Source organism: Haplochromis burtoni, unplaced genomic scaffold, assembly GCF_018398535.1.
Source record: "Haplochromis burtoni strain Fernald_Lab_line unplaced genomic scaffold, NCSU_Asbu1 Contig_2, whole genome shotgun sequence".
Classification (NCBI taxonomy): Eukaryota; Metazoa; Chordata; class Actinopteri; order Cichliformes; family Cichlidae; genus Haplochromis; species Haplochromis burtoni.
The window spans coordinates 6583678-6600527 of NW_024582363.1; the positions used below are offsets into that span (position 1 = coordinate 6583678).

Sequence of the window (16850 nt, forward strand, 5' to 3'; positions counted from 1 at the left end):
AAGCATTTCCCCTGGGAGGACTCATTTGCTCCCCTTTTCTGTTTAACTATACTTTATATATACTCATATTTTTATTTTGTGCTGTAGTGCAGTATTGCCTTTAATTTATGTTTTATAGATCATGGTGAAGTTGTATTTCTAGCAATATAAAGTCATTTTAGAAAGTTTGTATCATGAATTAACTCTTTTAGTATACAGTTTGCCAAAAGGTTAGAATCACTTCATTTTGGATCTTCTGTGTGATTTAAAATCAAAATCCATGCTGTGAGTGAACAATCCTTCCCTAAAGGGGAGTTGTATCAATCTCCCCCTGAAGAACAAACTGGGGAAGATTGCTTTGAAGGACACACACTAGTCCAGGTTGGATTCTTCATGCCTGCCAGGCTGTCACTCATATATAACAGCTGGCAGCATTACATTATCCCACAGATGGACCTGTTTCTGTGAACTGGAAAATGTATCTTCCTCTTGCTGATCTTTACTGCTGTTTTACCCACCTGTCACCTGCTCAATTAGTCGTGCCTGGTATACATTTAGCCTGTATTTTCACTGATTTAATCCAACAAGAAAGTCATGATCTTGCCATAAATTATATCTACCACTTTCTCACGGAGCATCAGTTCGTGTTTTGCAGCAAGCTGCAGATCATCCTAAATTCCCTGGAGGGGCTGGCAGTATGTAAAGGAGTGGTCAAAGTTGTGCATGTGTATTTTACATCTTGATAGCTCCACTGTAGGATGAGTGAGGTTAGTGTTTCATATAAGTGAAAGCAGCAGTGTTTTCCTTCCCTGACACATTTTACCCCTCTAGTTTTTCCTCTTTCCTCTTCTTCTTGTTTCTTTGGTTACATGGAAAGAAAATAATGTGGCATGACTGGAATAGTTTCAATGATGGAAGTCTTCTGTAAAAAATGCAGACATAGTTTCAGGTGAGGTGGAGAATGGGATGATTTGCACTTTATTTTAGAAGATAATGATGAAATTTCCTGCAACATTTCAGACACACTTTTAAAACAAAACCTTTGTGACATCAAACTATTAGCTCCAGTATATTAAAAGGCATCTTATAGTTGTTTTTAGGGAATATGATCAATTTTAGTTTGTAAAAACTACATTCTCAGCTTCTCACTGTGTTTAATTTACTAGCAATATTTAGCTTGCTAAAAATAGTATCCATAAAGAATGCTACAAGACATAAAAATCATAAATGTGTCATTATTAATGAGTAATGAACTCCCAGTGGGGAAGTTTATGTTATTTTTCAAACACATAGTGTCACCATACCCATGTGAAAGAATTTTATTGATCCTCTAAATGTATAATAGAAACGCTCTAGCTCTAAAAATAACCTCTGCATATTCCCATTTCCTGACATTCTTCACTCTTTATCTTTATTTCTCTATCCTTTGTATATCCCTTGATACCTCTTACATATTTCTTTCTTTGGCCATTCCCGTATAACTGAACTACAGATTTCAAGAAAAGTGTGACACTGACAAATGGACTTACTTTGTGTAGCCCTCTTATGTTCTGGTTCCAGGCGATTAGATGCACTGTGTGGGCTTTAGACCAAAGGACCGGTTTAGTCAAGAATAATCAGAGGTAGTTTTTCAAAAGCATAATTGAATGACATTTTGAATGACAGTTATACAGTATGTTGCTTCTTTTACGTCTTGCCCATGTTATAAGACAGAAATACAGATAGCCCACAGATAAATGCATAAATATGGCATTATGGGTTTGCCAAGTGACATGCTTTAGTGAGATGATTTCCTCTAGATGTGCGATTCTTCTTGTGGGTGTCAAGTAAGTAGAGCATAACAGATCTGAAAACACTCATGTCACGCACCATGAAATACAAAGTAAAGTCTTCATGCTGTGTGGGAAGATTTGAAGGTGTTTTTAAAGAAAAATGATGAGAAGGGTGTATATCTTTAATCATGTGTCAGCTTTGTAACTCTGCCGTGTGCAAACGTCAATCTGAAGTCTGTATAGTAGGTAGGGAGAATGTGAAGAAGGCCTTGAAACGTTCAATTGGCAACAAAGTGTAGCTCTCACCTTGAAACCCCTCACCATGAAAATCATACTTTTAGGTCTCCCATTTGTTTAAACTAGAACCCATGCCTCATGGCTGTATGCCTTTGCATGGTTCCAATTACATCCATTCCTGTCCAGATCCATTTTTATGTATTAAACAGTTAAAGGGAATTTAGTAAAAGGTATTAATGTAAAATGGAACTTCAGTATTACAAGTCTGATTGATATCAGTGCTGCCATAAATGTGCTTCATGACTCCTTGAAATGAGGACAGTACATGCTGATGTTATCGTCACTGGATGCTGACCTCTGATATCTTGGTATCGGCATCATAACTTCATGACTTCAATATTATTATAAAAAATTGTGTGAAATTGACCTTAATTGGTATATGAATTGTTAAATGAATTTGGGAGTTGATTTTTAACCACCAAGTTCTAATCAGCTAATATCAGAACATTTGCCATTTGTGCCAAATTTGAAGAAGTTCCTTCAGTAAATATCACGGTCATTAGAGCTGGATTTTTAAAACATAATGCTTCCAGCTGTGCCTGCACCTATGAGGAGGAGTTAAAAATATACCTCTCCTATAAGGCGCTATACCAAATCTTCAGAAAAGATCTGCTTCCACTGTAGCAGTTTAGTAGCAGTTGTTTCTCCCTCATTGGTGACTGTGTCTGAGTACACAGTTGAGGACTGTGCCTTTAAACAGCATGTTAAATTTATGAATATACCTAGTTCTCTGCCAAAACACACATGACAAGCTAGACAAGGAAAAGACTGAATGTAGCAACTGCGTCAGTATTTAGAATAAAATGACCAAGACGGTTAGTTTATGGCCTCACTTACACAAAAATGGTTATTTTTAAATGGTCTATTTGTGTTTATCACTTACTTTTTCTTTTATCCGTGACAGATATGGTGACATATTCTGATGTAACGAATTATGATTTCTAAACTTTTTTTTATGCAAAAAGAATCTTTGGCACCTCTGTTCCACCAGACCTTTATGCCACACACTTGGCTGTTTTAGAAAGGATGTATTTAGTTGGCAGTTGAGTCGCATTGTGGATACTGTAGGCATAATGTTATGAGTTTTATAAAAACGTGTGTTATGGATGTAAAAATATCTCAGAGCCAGCTCCATTAAGTTTGTTCCTTTTTTGACTGCGAAATAAAATGCATGCAGAAGCCCTTTAAGGGGTAATGTAATTTCCATGGCGGTTATGATGGATAAAAGGGAAGCTTACTGGACAATTTCCAAAAGGACCCGGATGTTTTAACACATTTGCACATACTTTATGCACATAGAAGAAAAGTAGACTTTTGTACAATATCTCACTAAATATATTTACATGACATACAATTCGCCATCAGTGCAATACATAGGAATGTTGCATATTTACCAAATGTTAGACTCTTTCCTTTATGAAGAAAAATAATTCCAATGACAGAAGCTGATAAAACTAATGTATAAAGTAACATGTGCAACTTTTGTATCGGTTAACAGCTTCACATGAAATAAAAAAAATAAAATCTTAGTACCACCCTATCAACAATCAAATATTAAGCATTGAAAAAGTAAAGATCACATGTACATATATATCTTCATACATGTAATGGATTGCTTTTGTACAAATACTTTATATAACTTTGGCAGTTTATCAGGAACAAAGTTATCGGAAAAATATGAAACAATAATATCAAACTGTCAGCAATGTCATGTAAGCTTGCCTTCCAAAGCTCATGTTCACAGTGGTCATTCAGAAAGGTTGGAAGCCGATGGCAGAAAAACCAAGAACAAAAAGCCAAAGAAAAAGAAAACATTTCCATCCTTTCTGCTAGGACTGTTAGCACTGGAGGCTGTCGTCATTGTTGTCATGGTTATAAAATTACAAACACCTATGAAGGTTTAGATAGCAGTCATCGCCATTTAAAAAAACATGGTCTATTTTCAGGTCGACTTAAAATACAAACAGTTTGAAGGCAAGGGGACAGGACCCTGCTCAGCGGTCACTGTGGAATCATGGGAGAGACATGACCGAGAAGAGGACATGCACATCAGTGCTGTGTGGAAGCACGTGAGGCCAAAAAACGAGGGTGCAAAATAAACGAATTTGCAACAATCGAAACGCCACATGGTCAGAAAATGACTTACACCGGACAAAATAATCGAGCAAATTTCAAACATACTAAGTTCACCATAATTCATATACGTTGATTTTGTTCTTTTTTTTCCACTGGTTTGGCACTTTATTGGAACAAATCTCTGTTCAAAATGACTAATGTTGTACAAAAGGTATCATGTCTCATTAACATAACTCGTAGAATATAGTACTTAATAGTAAGCATACGGTAAGTAAACACTTGTACATACTGTAGTTTTAAAATGAACATTCCAACAGATGTTTTACACACATGCACAAAAACAAACAAACAAACACAACTTTCTCTCTCTCGCTCTCTCTCTCTCTCTGTTTGCTGCCTCGCCACATTTGGGCCTCCTCCATTTCTCTTTGGACAATCTTATTCTCCTTCTGAGTGATCCTCTATCCCGAAAGAACAACTGTTGCTACTGCTCTTTCTCATCTTCCATCTTTCCCTCGCTATCGTTTACCTAAGACAACACAACTCATTTAATACTGTGGGGTTTTTTTTTTTTTTTGCTCCACGTTATGACACTTCCTCCGCCGAGCGCGTGTCTGTCTTGAGACGCACAAACTCTTTGGCCACCTCGTCGTTGGTCCTTTGAGAGAGTATCCTCATGATGGTGATGCCCGTTTCGTCCATGGAGATGCTCTTCACCAGCGGGTAGCAGGCGGCGCAGCTGCCCTTGTCTGCCAGCTCTTTGAGAGGGATGACGGTCATGCCGATGATGCGGTCCTCACGGGCAAAGCAGTAGTCCTTCACTGAGACATGAAGCTCATAGGCCTCTGGACCGTGTTCGTTACTCAGAACACTGAGAAAAATGACAAGGATGAGGTTGGGGTGTGACTTAGAAAGAAATTAGACATGAACAGATTTAAAAAGTAGTCCTAAATCCTACTTTTAAAACAACCATCATGGGTAATGAAAATTTACATCACAGGCAGTGAGAGGGTGTCTGAGTGTCACTTAAAAGTACATGAAACTAACCTAAATGCACTTTTTTCCTATTATCATATAAGCTTAATAAGTGTTCCTGTCAGGAACTGTACAAGAATGTGAACGAACTGCTGACATTTGGCTTTGTTTACAGCTGAATATAGCCTGTCAGTAAACAAGTCTGGCATGATGACATTTCCACAGTGAAAAGCCTCCTTACTGTATGCGTGGCAATCATGAGAAACCCAATCATGTTTTGTGAGGGAAATTAATGTATCTATTCAAAAGAGCAATTATTCTGAGCTTTTTTTTTTTTAGGCTTTTTTCTAATTATCCACAGAAACCTGTGGCTTCTTGAAATTCAAATGACAATGCCATATGAATATATATGCAGACATCACAATGTGCGCTGCTAACGCTAAGATCACTCCAGATCTATGGCTTGGCTGAGTGGGCCTGACTCTGAGAAATACAATGCTTAAAATTGTCACGTTAAAACAGTTGCTTGATTTGCTTTTATTACAAAAATAATGCTGCTTAATAATGTACATTCTAAGGTTAGAAAAGTAAGGTGTTACAAGTACTATTAAGCATATAGATTTCTGCTGCTTTCTTTGTAGTGTGCAGCAATCTCAGTTGTTAAAAATGAAGGTGATGTGCCAAAAACTGCAGTTTGTTGAATAGCCACCTGAGACCTGAAGTGCCCAACTTTAAAACAGAAACAAACACGTAGAACCTGGAACTTGTTTTTTTTTTTTTTTTGGTGTCTCTTCAGCTTATTTCCCCTACATGGGACATTTTTATTATTATAGATGACTGATGGTGTGGACTGAACTGGGACAGGACTGTCATTCTGGCATTCAGTTTAAAAAGGAAAAACCTGATAAATAATATGGCTCACTGTGTAGTTCATTTTACTGAACTACAACAAAAGTAACATTTTTCATTATGTAAATTTTGGACAAATTATTAGCATTCGTCACTGTGTGATGCAGAAATATAGTATATAAAAGATATAGCCACTGTGATGGACATGACTAACACAGTGTATCTGACAGAGAAACTGAGGGACACTGGCTGCTTATTGCTGCTCAAGTTGTAAATTGTAAGTTATTAGTCATCCATTATCTTTTCTGAATCTTAGATTGACCATGATTTATCAAAAGGGGTTCATGTTCTTTTCAGTATGATTGGAAACTAGCAATCAAGGACATGAAGTCTTCCCAAAAGTGTTGACTGAGGTCCCTGAGAAAGGGAACCAAGGGCTAAGTTCCCTTACACCTCTGTATAACAAGAATCTTTGTGCAAACAGAGGAGTTATCCCCTGCTGGCCATAATGCATAATGCAGGTTTCAGGGGCTTCAGCACTGGCTTCTCTTTACAGACCTCAAAGCTCCAGCTATCTTTTATATTGTATATAGATGCACCCTAGTTGTCTAGGCTAGTTAACATTTGCTATTTGATAACTTGATACTGAGACCTGTTGTCCAAACACAACTCTGCCAAAAATATCTTTTGAAAGAGTAGACCACAAAACAATAGGTGACATTACAGTTCCAGGATGCATCCATATTTTATTTACACTTTGTGTTTGTAGTTTGCAGATAGCACACTGATTTCTGATTTAAAAGCAAATATATGAAGTATATTATTATTAATGACAGTAATAGAAAAAAATGACACTAAATTAAAGAATATTACAATATTACAAGAAGTGAATAAAATTGCTCACAATTTTATTCACTTCTTTAACTGACGAGGAGGACACAGATACTTACTACTGGAATGTTTCATTGTACTTTGGTGACCAATTGTTATTCTTGGTCTTGGTGCTGAATTTGCGTTTCTTGTCAGCCAGATGTGGACCCACGGCATTGACTTCTACAAATGGCCGGAACATGGCGTTGGTTTGCCAGATGAGGTTGTTCACTCCGACCACTGAGAAACGCAGAGGAAATAATAATCTCATTCATTACGACATGGACACAGGTACAAGAAAGGAAAGTCCACTAATTCTGCCAAAAAAGATTGTGTATTCCAAGCTCAGTTTCTCTTTTTGGACCTGTATTTATCTTGTTCCCACAGATAAACGGCTAAATGTAGAAAATGTCACGTTAAACTGAGATACCGTCGGAGCAAGCATAACAGAGCCTGATAACAGAAACATTTCCAGCTATCTGCAGCATTAATGGTAAACATCTCTGCGTGTTAGTGCCTATGAATCAGCCTGCAAAGATTTCTTTTCATACTCACTCTTCTGCACTGATATTCAAATAACGAGTAAATCCACAGTGAAGAAGACCAGAGACATTGACTGACATGCAGCGTCAGTAAACCATAATGATGTGGCAGCATGCTGGATTTTCTGTGTGAGCTGCCAAATTTAAATTCAGGAAATGCAGAAAAATTTTAATCAAAAGCTAAACTGTGACTCATGTAATGATGGCTTTTCCTTTTTGTGAAAACATTGTTGCTTTGCTCTCATGTTTTTAGTTTCTCTAATGCCTATGGTGCTTTTGGGGGGAGGCAGGTTTAGAGACACTGTAAGGAAATAAGGAGGCTCACAGTGAATTATAAGAAATACATCTCTGGAGAAATTCTGTAATGATAAAGCAAAGAACTAATAAACAGCCAACCTTTGAGCCAGCTGTACATGCATAGCTGAACTTTACTTGTCTTATCTGTGTAGTAGCAGACCTATGTATTTTCCAGTTTATAGCTATTACAGTATACAAGTATCAATCTTTTTTTTTCAGCTATCCCCTAATTACAGTGACTTTGTACTGTGCTCTAGCAGGATGTAATTTTGAAGTACAATAGAAGTATAACTTGCAGGGATAACAATGCAGTTTTAGGACTCCGTTTTGGTAAAAGGCTTTTCAGGTGCATTGTTTTAAAAAAAAAATCATACTGGCAAATGCAGATGATTTGAAAGAATGAAACTATTAAAGAGTAATTAAATTTGGACGATCAAATAACAACTGAATTAGTTTTAAAAAAGTTATTTTTTGCAATTGTCTTTTGCTTAAGTTTGATTACGTAATAAAATTTCCTTTGTTTTTATCAATGTCTTGTAGTATGTAATGCTCTACTACTACCAGAAGGTGGTGATAATGTATCTATAAGCTGTTTGCCAACAACCATGAAACAACACAACATAGAAGAAGAATGTTACTAACACTTAAACAGGAGACACACATAAAGGCCAAAACTATTGCCCCTCGTGAAATTGCATGGAAATCCAAATATGCACGGTCATTTGAAAGCTTAGAAGAATGATTGACTAATACCTATAGTACCTAGTGGAATTGACAACAACAGCTATTACAAATATGACAATACTGCATCAATCCCGACACTGTCATGCATAAAACACCTGATTTTCTATTTAATTACAATAAGAAACAACATATCAAAAGGTAATTAACTTATTCTCTGATTTTGAAGGCGCTCCAAGAAGCTGTGCTGCTGATGGCCCCTGCAGCCCAGTTGCACAGATGAGATAGATTTTTGTGAATATTTGCAGGTGTGAACAGATTTGACTGGAAATAACAAAAAGCAGGTTTGAGTATAGGAAAAAGCTCACCCTTCACGCTGACTTTGTGCTCTCCAGTGCCAGGGTGAGAGATGAGATTCACTTGCATCGACACCTCCCCCACTGATCCGTTGGATGACTGACCTGGACACACACCAAAACAGCAACAGGAGAATTGGAAAGAGGCGTAATGAAAATCAGAAAGAATGGAGGAGCAGCAGTGAGGAAGCAGGGAGAGAAATACAGAGATCAGGAACCCGAAATAAAAGAGATGGAGACTGAAAAAAGAGAGAGAGAGAGGGAGGATGTGTGGACAGATGCAAAACTGTGAAGACAACTATCTGTGTACCTGGTGAATCCAAAGATTGATCCAAAAAGCTGTGTATAAACACATGAGTGTGTCAGAACTAAAAGAGAAAAAACAGACCTAAGGAAAACAGTAAGAGAGCAGACTTGTTTTCACTCTCATGGCAGCCCAGTAGCAAGCAAAGCCAGAGTTTCCTTTAGCTCCAGGCTAAACAAGAATAACAACAAGTAAAAAAAATAGAAACATGAAATAATCTGTCTGGTTTGAGGGCTGTGAAAAAGGCACATGTTGTGAAGGAATCTACTAAATAAATAATGTTCTACATGCTGAAATCAACAACGTCTTAGCTCAAGTGAAAACACTGGATTTAACTCCATGGAAACACACTATGAATGCCATGCAACAGAAAGGAAATAGATGAGGCAAAGGGAATGCATGAATATAAAGGAGGACTCTGCTCAGTTGCTGTGCAGCATCATTAACGTGTCACTCAGTCAGAGATGAACAATTAGAATGGATTGCTGACCATGTTACATACTGTCTGATGTAGGGAGCCTTGCTCATTTCAGCTGCTTCATGTTTAAGCCAGCCAGGAGCAAGTAGACGTTGAACACTACTTAATGTAGAGGCATGTTGATCCAATAGCTAATCAATATATGCCAAACATGCAGCACCCGTTGTGGCTGGTAATGGGGAAACAAGCCTTGAGATTTATTGTAATGAAGCCCCAGGAAGCCGATAGAGAACTAAGAAACTGCAGCACAATGAAGTCCTGAACTTGTGAGAACACACAACAATGCCACTGCATGGTCACTTTAGCTATCAGGGTAAAAACAGACATTATGGTATGTTGTGCATTTATGAAAAAAAATATACCGGTGTACTCAACAGATACTAAAAAAGGAATTCTGAGAGACGTAGAAGCTCAAAGTGTGAAGAAGACAAATGGTACATGTTGAAGATAAAAGAAAGCAGGGATAGATAAAAACCAAGGTGGCAGCGAGTAGGCCTTAGGATCAGATTAAGTGTTGAAAATGCAGATAAGAAAGGCGAGTTGTCTGCATTAATTGACGAAGACTTGCTCTTAAATTCCCAGATTTTTTCCACTGTCAAATAAGACGTTACGCTTAGCCTACACCGTGTGACATTTCAACACACGAATACTACATAACCAAAAAACTGCAAAATATTCATGCGAGATTACTGTAAGCTAGACAACAGCCCCCACTCAACAAAGAGACACATGTATGCTTCCGAGAGCAGGCTTGGCAGGATTAAACTGGTACATGCCGTGGTCTAAATATGTCGTTCTCAGAGCACAGGGGTTGGTGATTAATGAAACTGTGTCCACTGTGCTACATCAAGCATCATCTCCACATTCTTTAATTTTTGACCTCAACCAGCTCACTACTTCCACTTAAAGACAGAACATTAGGCCACCTCAGATAAAAAGCATGGTGTGAAATTGCGGGTGGAGCTGGAATGGGATGAGAGATGTAGCGCGGGTGGAAGAAGAGAAACACATCGAGCAATCTGAAAATAGCACACAGCGAAACACTGTGTATCTATGCCCATCTGCCACTCAGGGAAAACGGCAATGCTGGTTGGCCTGCTGGCTGCCGAGCTTTTTCCTACAGGCTTTCAGTTTCCTGCTGCCTGCTATGCAGTGTTCTACAAGGCTGAGCACACTGAGGGAACCGGGAGCTTAAAGCTTCAACGCCCTGCCGGGTTGAATTCCCTCTTGAGCATCTCTGGATACCTGAAGGTATTTCCGCCTTATTACAGAGAAGAAAATCCAAATAAAGACGGATGAGTCAACAACATATACAAGTGTGCCAGAGATGCCGGAAAGAAAGAGTGAGGCGACTGCACAAAAGAGAATATATGGATTTACATAGCAAATACTGTATATCGTATTTATCCCGACAGTGTTTTTTTATGCATTGTTAATGAGAGAGTGAAGGGAAAAGAGCATGAGAGCAATTAAGCCCTTAAGCACACAGGATGAAAAGGCCAAAGATACTGTTGCTGTTTGTTTGTTTTTAAAGTTATTTACAGTGAAAGAGGCACAGTGCTCCTACAGTGATGAGATAAATGCAATTACAGCAATGTTCACTGTGTATTTAAGCTGATAAAAAAGAGGCATCTTCAGAACACATTTACAGCAATATATATGGGGTAAATACTGATGGGAAACTCCATAATGTTAAGGTTAAATAAAGCATTACAACTCCGAAATGTTGCAGACAAATCAGATATTAACTGTGAATTACAGCAACAAATATGTTGTGAATAAACTGTTTTGCTACAAGTGTAATCAGTCGTCATAAAAATATGTTTATTCACTTCTGCCTAGGTGCTAAAATATAGCTTCACAATAGAATGACCAATCTGTCTTTTTTCACGCCTTTGCTGGCACTCTCACTGTGTTTTTATAGATGCTTTCTGTAAAAGTGAAGCTGCCCAAGCAAGGCAGAGAGAATACAGAGTATAGCTCTTAAGACAAAAGTTTTCCAGCATTTGAATGCTGAAATAACTCCATTCCCTCCCAAACTGAAACCCAACTGAGCCTGACCATAGCTAGGTGCTTACCTTGAGAGGTTTGGGTGCATATATATTTCTTGATCAAGGCATCTGTAGGTTGAGTGTAAAGGCTGAGAGCATATTTGAGGGACTTCATATCAGGGCTCTTTTCAAGGAAAGTTTTCTTCAGGCCATTTCCTCCAGCATGGAAGTATTGCTATAAGAAAAGAAAGAGGAGTTAACTTTCAGATGACTCCAGAATGTTTTCCAGGAAGGGATCCTCTGTTGAGTTCATACACATCAGCAAGTTTCAGTCGGCAGAGAAATAACCTGAGATTATGTGGACAGTATGCATTTTCCAAGCAGGAGACCAGGCAAGAGACAGCAGTAATAGCCACTTTTCTGTCTAATTACCGTGCATTTAAATCTGAAACCCCTGCTGGGGTGGTTAATGCACATTTGTGCTGATAAGCATGATAGCTGAGTACACACAAAGCTTTGCATTCTTTTGAAATGCTGTCACCACTCCTACATATGGAAGATTGTGGCCATGGAGAGATCTTATTAAGAAAAGATGGACTGCTTTTTTGTGCTTATCTGTTCAGCTAGCTTTCTTCTACAACACATGATCATTACACAGACAAAAGAGCTATTGTTAATGGCGCTTGTGTTGTTTGTGGAGTTTCTGTTGTCATGATCCAAGTTAAAAAGTTGGTGCACCCTTATCTCATGTCAATAAATACACTGGACAGAAAATGCAGTAGACAGAGATAAGGTATACACAGCTGCAAAGTGACATCCGAACCACATTGTCTTCATCAGACAAAGCTTGACACCACAATGGAGAAAGTGCCGGTAAATATTTTCAGACTGGTGTCAGGTCAGTGACTCGACACATGGGGAGGCGCTGTGGTCTGCCTCACCAATGATTTATTAGTCATAAAGTTTGACCGACATGTGCTTCTTGTGAATTATACATAATCTGGCGTGCAGAGGTTGAGTCATCAGTGGAGTTTTAAGAGAAAGAAAGAGAAACGGCACATATTCTATCCATAAAATGCCCAGGAAACACTAAATATACATAAAATTCCCAAAGATTAACATCTATAGTTATTTAAAAAAAACACACCCAACTACAATTGAATTGGCTTAGACAAACAGTGGTACAATAAGAGTTGTATCTATTCACAATTTCCCACCATATAACACAGGAAGATGTTCAGAATGTCTGTATTTTGTGCCTTGGAGATTTGTCTCATTTTAGGTCAGAACATTTGAAACAATTTATTCAAAAAATATCACCTCCTCATTCCAATCACCGTCACAGCACTAAGACTCACAGAATATAAGCTGTACTGATCTATAAGAGTGTCGCCTCATCCTGAAAAATGCCTGCAGTGTTACTGCTGGGCTGCAGTGCTGCATTCCCTCTGGCAAAAAGACCCAAACCAACCTGCATGCTCAAGATATCACCCTGCCTCCAGTAAAATCACTGGCCACCTTTACAACATCCGTACTTTCTTTTTGTTACCCTATTACTTTCCTCCAGTTCCTTATATTTTGCCTCATATATTTGATTTCGTTTTTCTTCTTCATTTATTTTCTCTATCTTCGAGGCTTAGCAGGGGTTTGCATTTGGTAGTTAATGATGTGAGGCTGTAGTCTTCTGCTGATAAGTCTTTAGCACATTTACCTGAGCAAGTAAGTGATTACTAACAGTTTATTTTCTGGTAATACTAACATCTGATAACAAGAAAGACAAATAAAATGGCCTGCATAAAGAATCTTATTATCAGTTTTTTTCCTAATATCTATGTTTGTTGTTCAAAAACTGGGATCTATTCTGAAATGCACTTCAATAAATGCCTACATATTATCTTATTAACTATATCAAATATACATTTTATCGAGGAACTCTCAGACATCTTTCTCATACAATCAGACAAGGCCAGAGTTCAAAGAAAGGATAAATAATACATTACTTGGGCTCTGTTAAGTGTGCTATTTTGTCAGGTAAGGTCTGCTTAGGCCACTGCATTATCCTGCCCATTCATTTTTACAGGTTTGAAGTTCAGCTTGGATGAAATATTATATTTAAATGTTTAAATAAAAAAGCATTTAAATAAATAAATATGTTGCACAGGATTTAACTTTTTAGTCCAAGAAGAAATTCTTGGTTCTATATATTTATAGTTACTGATGAATGGCACATTTCTTTTAAATTTTAGTGTATCTATTTTTGATGGGTTTTGAGGTTGTTCTGTTTTTTAGACTGTATATTCAGGTAGCCATTTAAACAGAATTTCTAAATTTCTACCAACTCTGTGTTAATCGACTGCTCTCATTGGAATACTGATGAAAGAATTTCGGTGACATGATTGATTTAAACCTCCAGGTAGTTTCCTTGGTGACAGCAAAATCAATTAGTTTTTTTTCTACACCTTATGGAGTTGTGTTTCCATAGTGGCACCTTGCCATAACTCTCCTCTTGTGCCTGAAGAACTCTGACTTGGTATCATTTTGTATCCTTTTGCAAAATCTGTCAAATGGCAGAAAAGTAAAATGCTGCTGTTTTTTCTTCTTTTTCTATGGGCTTGGGAAGTGTCAGAGGTATTTTTAAGATGCAATTTATTTTTAGTTTTAAGTTGTGCACCATACTCTTGTAGTTTCACTTCATCAATATTAACATTAACAAGCAAACAAGAAATACTAACAAGCTCCTGGATGAACCAAAGAGCATCGCTTTGGAGCAAATACTACAACTCGTGACCAGTATTTCAGTGTTTTTTAAAACTGCTAAATAATTTTTTAATGTTATTTTTTATTTTATTAAGTCCCACCCTATTACACTACCACCACCATATTTTACTGTTGGCATTATGGTCCTTTTTTGAAATGCTGTGTTAATTATATGCCAGATATAACAGGAATCAAACCTTCATATAAGTTCAGATTTTGTCTCGTCAACCCACAGAATGTGACTTTGACAGTGACTTTGTTTCTCTTGTGTTTCTTTAGATCAGGGGTAGGCAACTCCAGGTCTTGAGTGCCGGTGCCCTGCAGGTTTTGGATCTCACTCTGGGTCAACACACCTGAATCAACTGATTAGTTCATTACCAGGCCTCTGGAGAACTTCAGGACATGTTGAGGAGGTCATTTAGCAATTTGAATCAGCTGTGTTGGATCAAGGACACATCTAAAACCTGCAGGACATCGGCACTCGAGGCCTGGAGTTGCCTACCCCTGCTTTAGATTGTAGGATGATGTGTTGCTTTTTGAGACCTCTTAGTCTGCTTCACTTTGTCACTCAGGTTCTAAGTAATTTCATAATTCAACAGGTCTGCCAGTAATCAGGCCTGACTGTGGTTAGTAAAACTGAACCAAACTTTCCAAAAAAAAGTGGTTAATCACAGTTAATTCATTATTTAACAAGACAGCCAATTAATTTTTCACACAGAACCAGATAGGTTTGGATATCCTTTTTCCCTTAATCAATGAAATCATCATTTAAAAACTGCAATCTGTATTTACGTGGGTTATCTTTGTCTAATATAAACAAATTGTTTGATGATTTGAAACATATGCAAAACACTAGGAAACCAGAAAGGGGGCAAACACTTTTTCACACCACACCACTCAGCCATAGAAAACCCTGCCATGAATCACCTGGTGCACAACTTTTGTACTGATGCTAATGCTAGAAGAGGTTTGGAACGCTGCAGTTATTGAGTCAGCAGAGTGCTGGAAACTTTTACGTACTAGCCTCAGCACTTAGCAACCCGCTCTCTTTATGTGGTCTTTTACTTTGTGGGTGAGTTACTCTGATTCCTAAATGCTTCCACTTTACAATAACACGACTTTCAGTTGATGGTGAAATATCGAGGAGAAAATAAATTTCACGAACCTACTTGTTGTTGCAGTGGTATCCTGTTACAGTACTGCACTTGAGTTCAGTGAGCTCTGTAGAATGACCCATTCTTTTCTGCCCTTTATGTTTGTAAAGACTGCATGGTTAGGTGTCCGAGTTCATACACCTACAGCAATTCAAATTACTATTTCATTCATGTACTTTATTATTTTTACATTTTGACAATATTTAATGTCATTATATATGATGTGGAAAAAATAAAACATAATCGGTAACCTTTAGTAAATCCATTTACAGTGTAAACATAGGTGCAATTAGAGACTATAGCTCTTAAGACTAAAATGTCCAAAGCATGTCACGAGTAACAGAATTCCACACTCCTAGAATATGCATGTTTAAATCATTTGCATATCTCTGCTATGCTATGCACACCTGCTTTTCCTTTTAAAGGTCAAGTTTAGCCAGTACTGCCAACTGTATAATAAACAAACAAAAAAAAAACTCACCTTGATGGTGGGAAGCACAAGGTCCATGGCTGCGCACTGGCGTGGTGTCAGACTTCTGGCTTCTTCTCGGATGACATGCTCCTAGAGAGAGAGAGTAAAACACTGCAGTAAGCAAATACCATCACAAGTCACATTTGTTAACTTTGAATTTTAAGATGTATCTCCAGCAACATGGTTATGACCTTAAGTGAGCCATAGTGCTCGTGATATAGAGCATTTACTGCTTACAAACCAGAACCAGTGCAAGTCATTTAAACTGTGTGTGATAAATTTAAACCTCGCTGTCTCACACCAACACACAAAAAAATCTATTTTAATCATGAAAAATGTTTTTGTCAATTCTAATTGGAGCTTTCATGACCTGTAAATTGATTGCTGTAAATAACTTCTGGCACTGCCTTATTTCTCAGGTGTGTACAGCTCGTGTGTACAGAAGCAAAAGTTTCATATTGGATGAGATTTAACTATTTAATCCACATAATCACACTGTCAGGTGCATGCCGATGGTGGTTTACTTTGAAAATGCACATCGCAATCTTGAGATGAAAGATGTGTGTATTCAGCTGCAATCATCATATGGTACAGATTTAATCAACCAAAAGTCTTTAAACAGAGCTACTGTGAGAGGAAATAGTTTAATCTGCATCAGTGCTAAGATGTTCTTTGGTTTTGATGCCAAAATTGCACTGGGTCACCCTCATTTGCATTGTGTCTGTTCCAGCACTTTCTCCATCAAGAGAAAACAAAGCCATGATGTGCCCCAAAAACACTGGAGGTTGCATGGAGGAAGATATCATGTTCTGATGGAGAAACTGTGTATGTTTAGATAGACTTTTTTTGCCATTTATTATTATATTATATTACTGTAATAATGTATTTATTTACTCTCGTAATTGAGTATTTCAAATAGAAATGGCTATCTTCCTGCAAAATCCATGTAGTAAGCTGAGAACACACTACAAGCTGTTTGTTGTCAAATATTTGCTGAAAA

The 16850-nt window shown here is 37.7% G+C and overlaps 1 protein-coding gene across 5 annotated transcripts in view; it reads right to left on the reverse strand.

The window, feature by feature from the left end:
• Positions 1-1272: 1272 nt before the first annotated feature.
• The window catches only part of LOC102293801 (protein unc-13 homolog C), a 113164-nt gene continuing 97586 nt past the window's right edge, over positions 1273-16850 (reverse strand). For 2 of the 5 annotated variants that reach the window (XM_005912871.3, XM_005912870.3), the window contains 5 exons: positions 15860-15940; positions 11555-11702; positions 8707-8799; positions 6899-7058; positions 1274-4995 (listed from right to left, as the gene is read on the reverse strand). In XM_005912871.3, coding sequence (XP_005912933.1) covers positions 4710-4995; positions 6899-7058; positions 8707-8799; positions 11555-11702; positions 15860-15940 — 768 coding nt within the window. In that variant the 3' untranslated portion in view covers positions 1274-4709. Of the gene's footprint in view, positions 4996-6898; positions 7059-8706; positions 8800-11554; positions 11703-15859; positions 15941-16850 lie in introns of all 5 variants that reach the window. The other 3 variants (XM_014333147.2, XM_005912873.3, XM_005912872.3) reach the window with 2 other exon arrangements.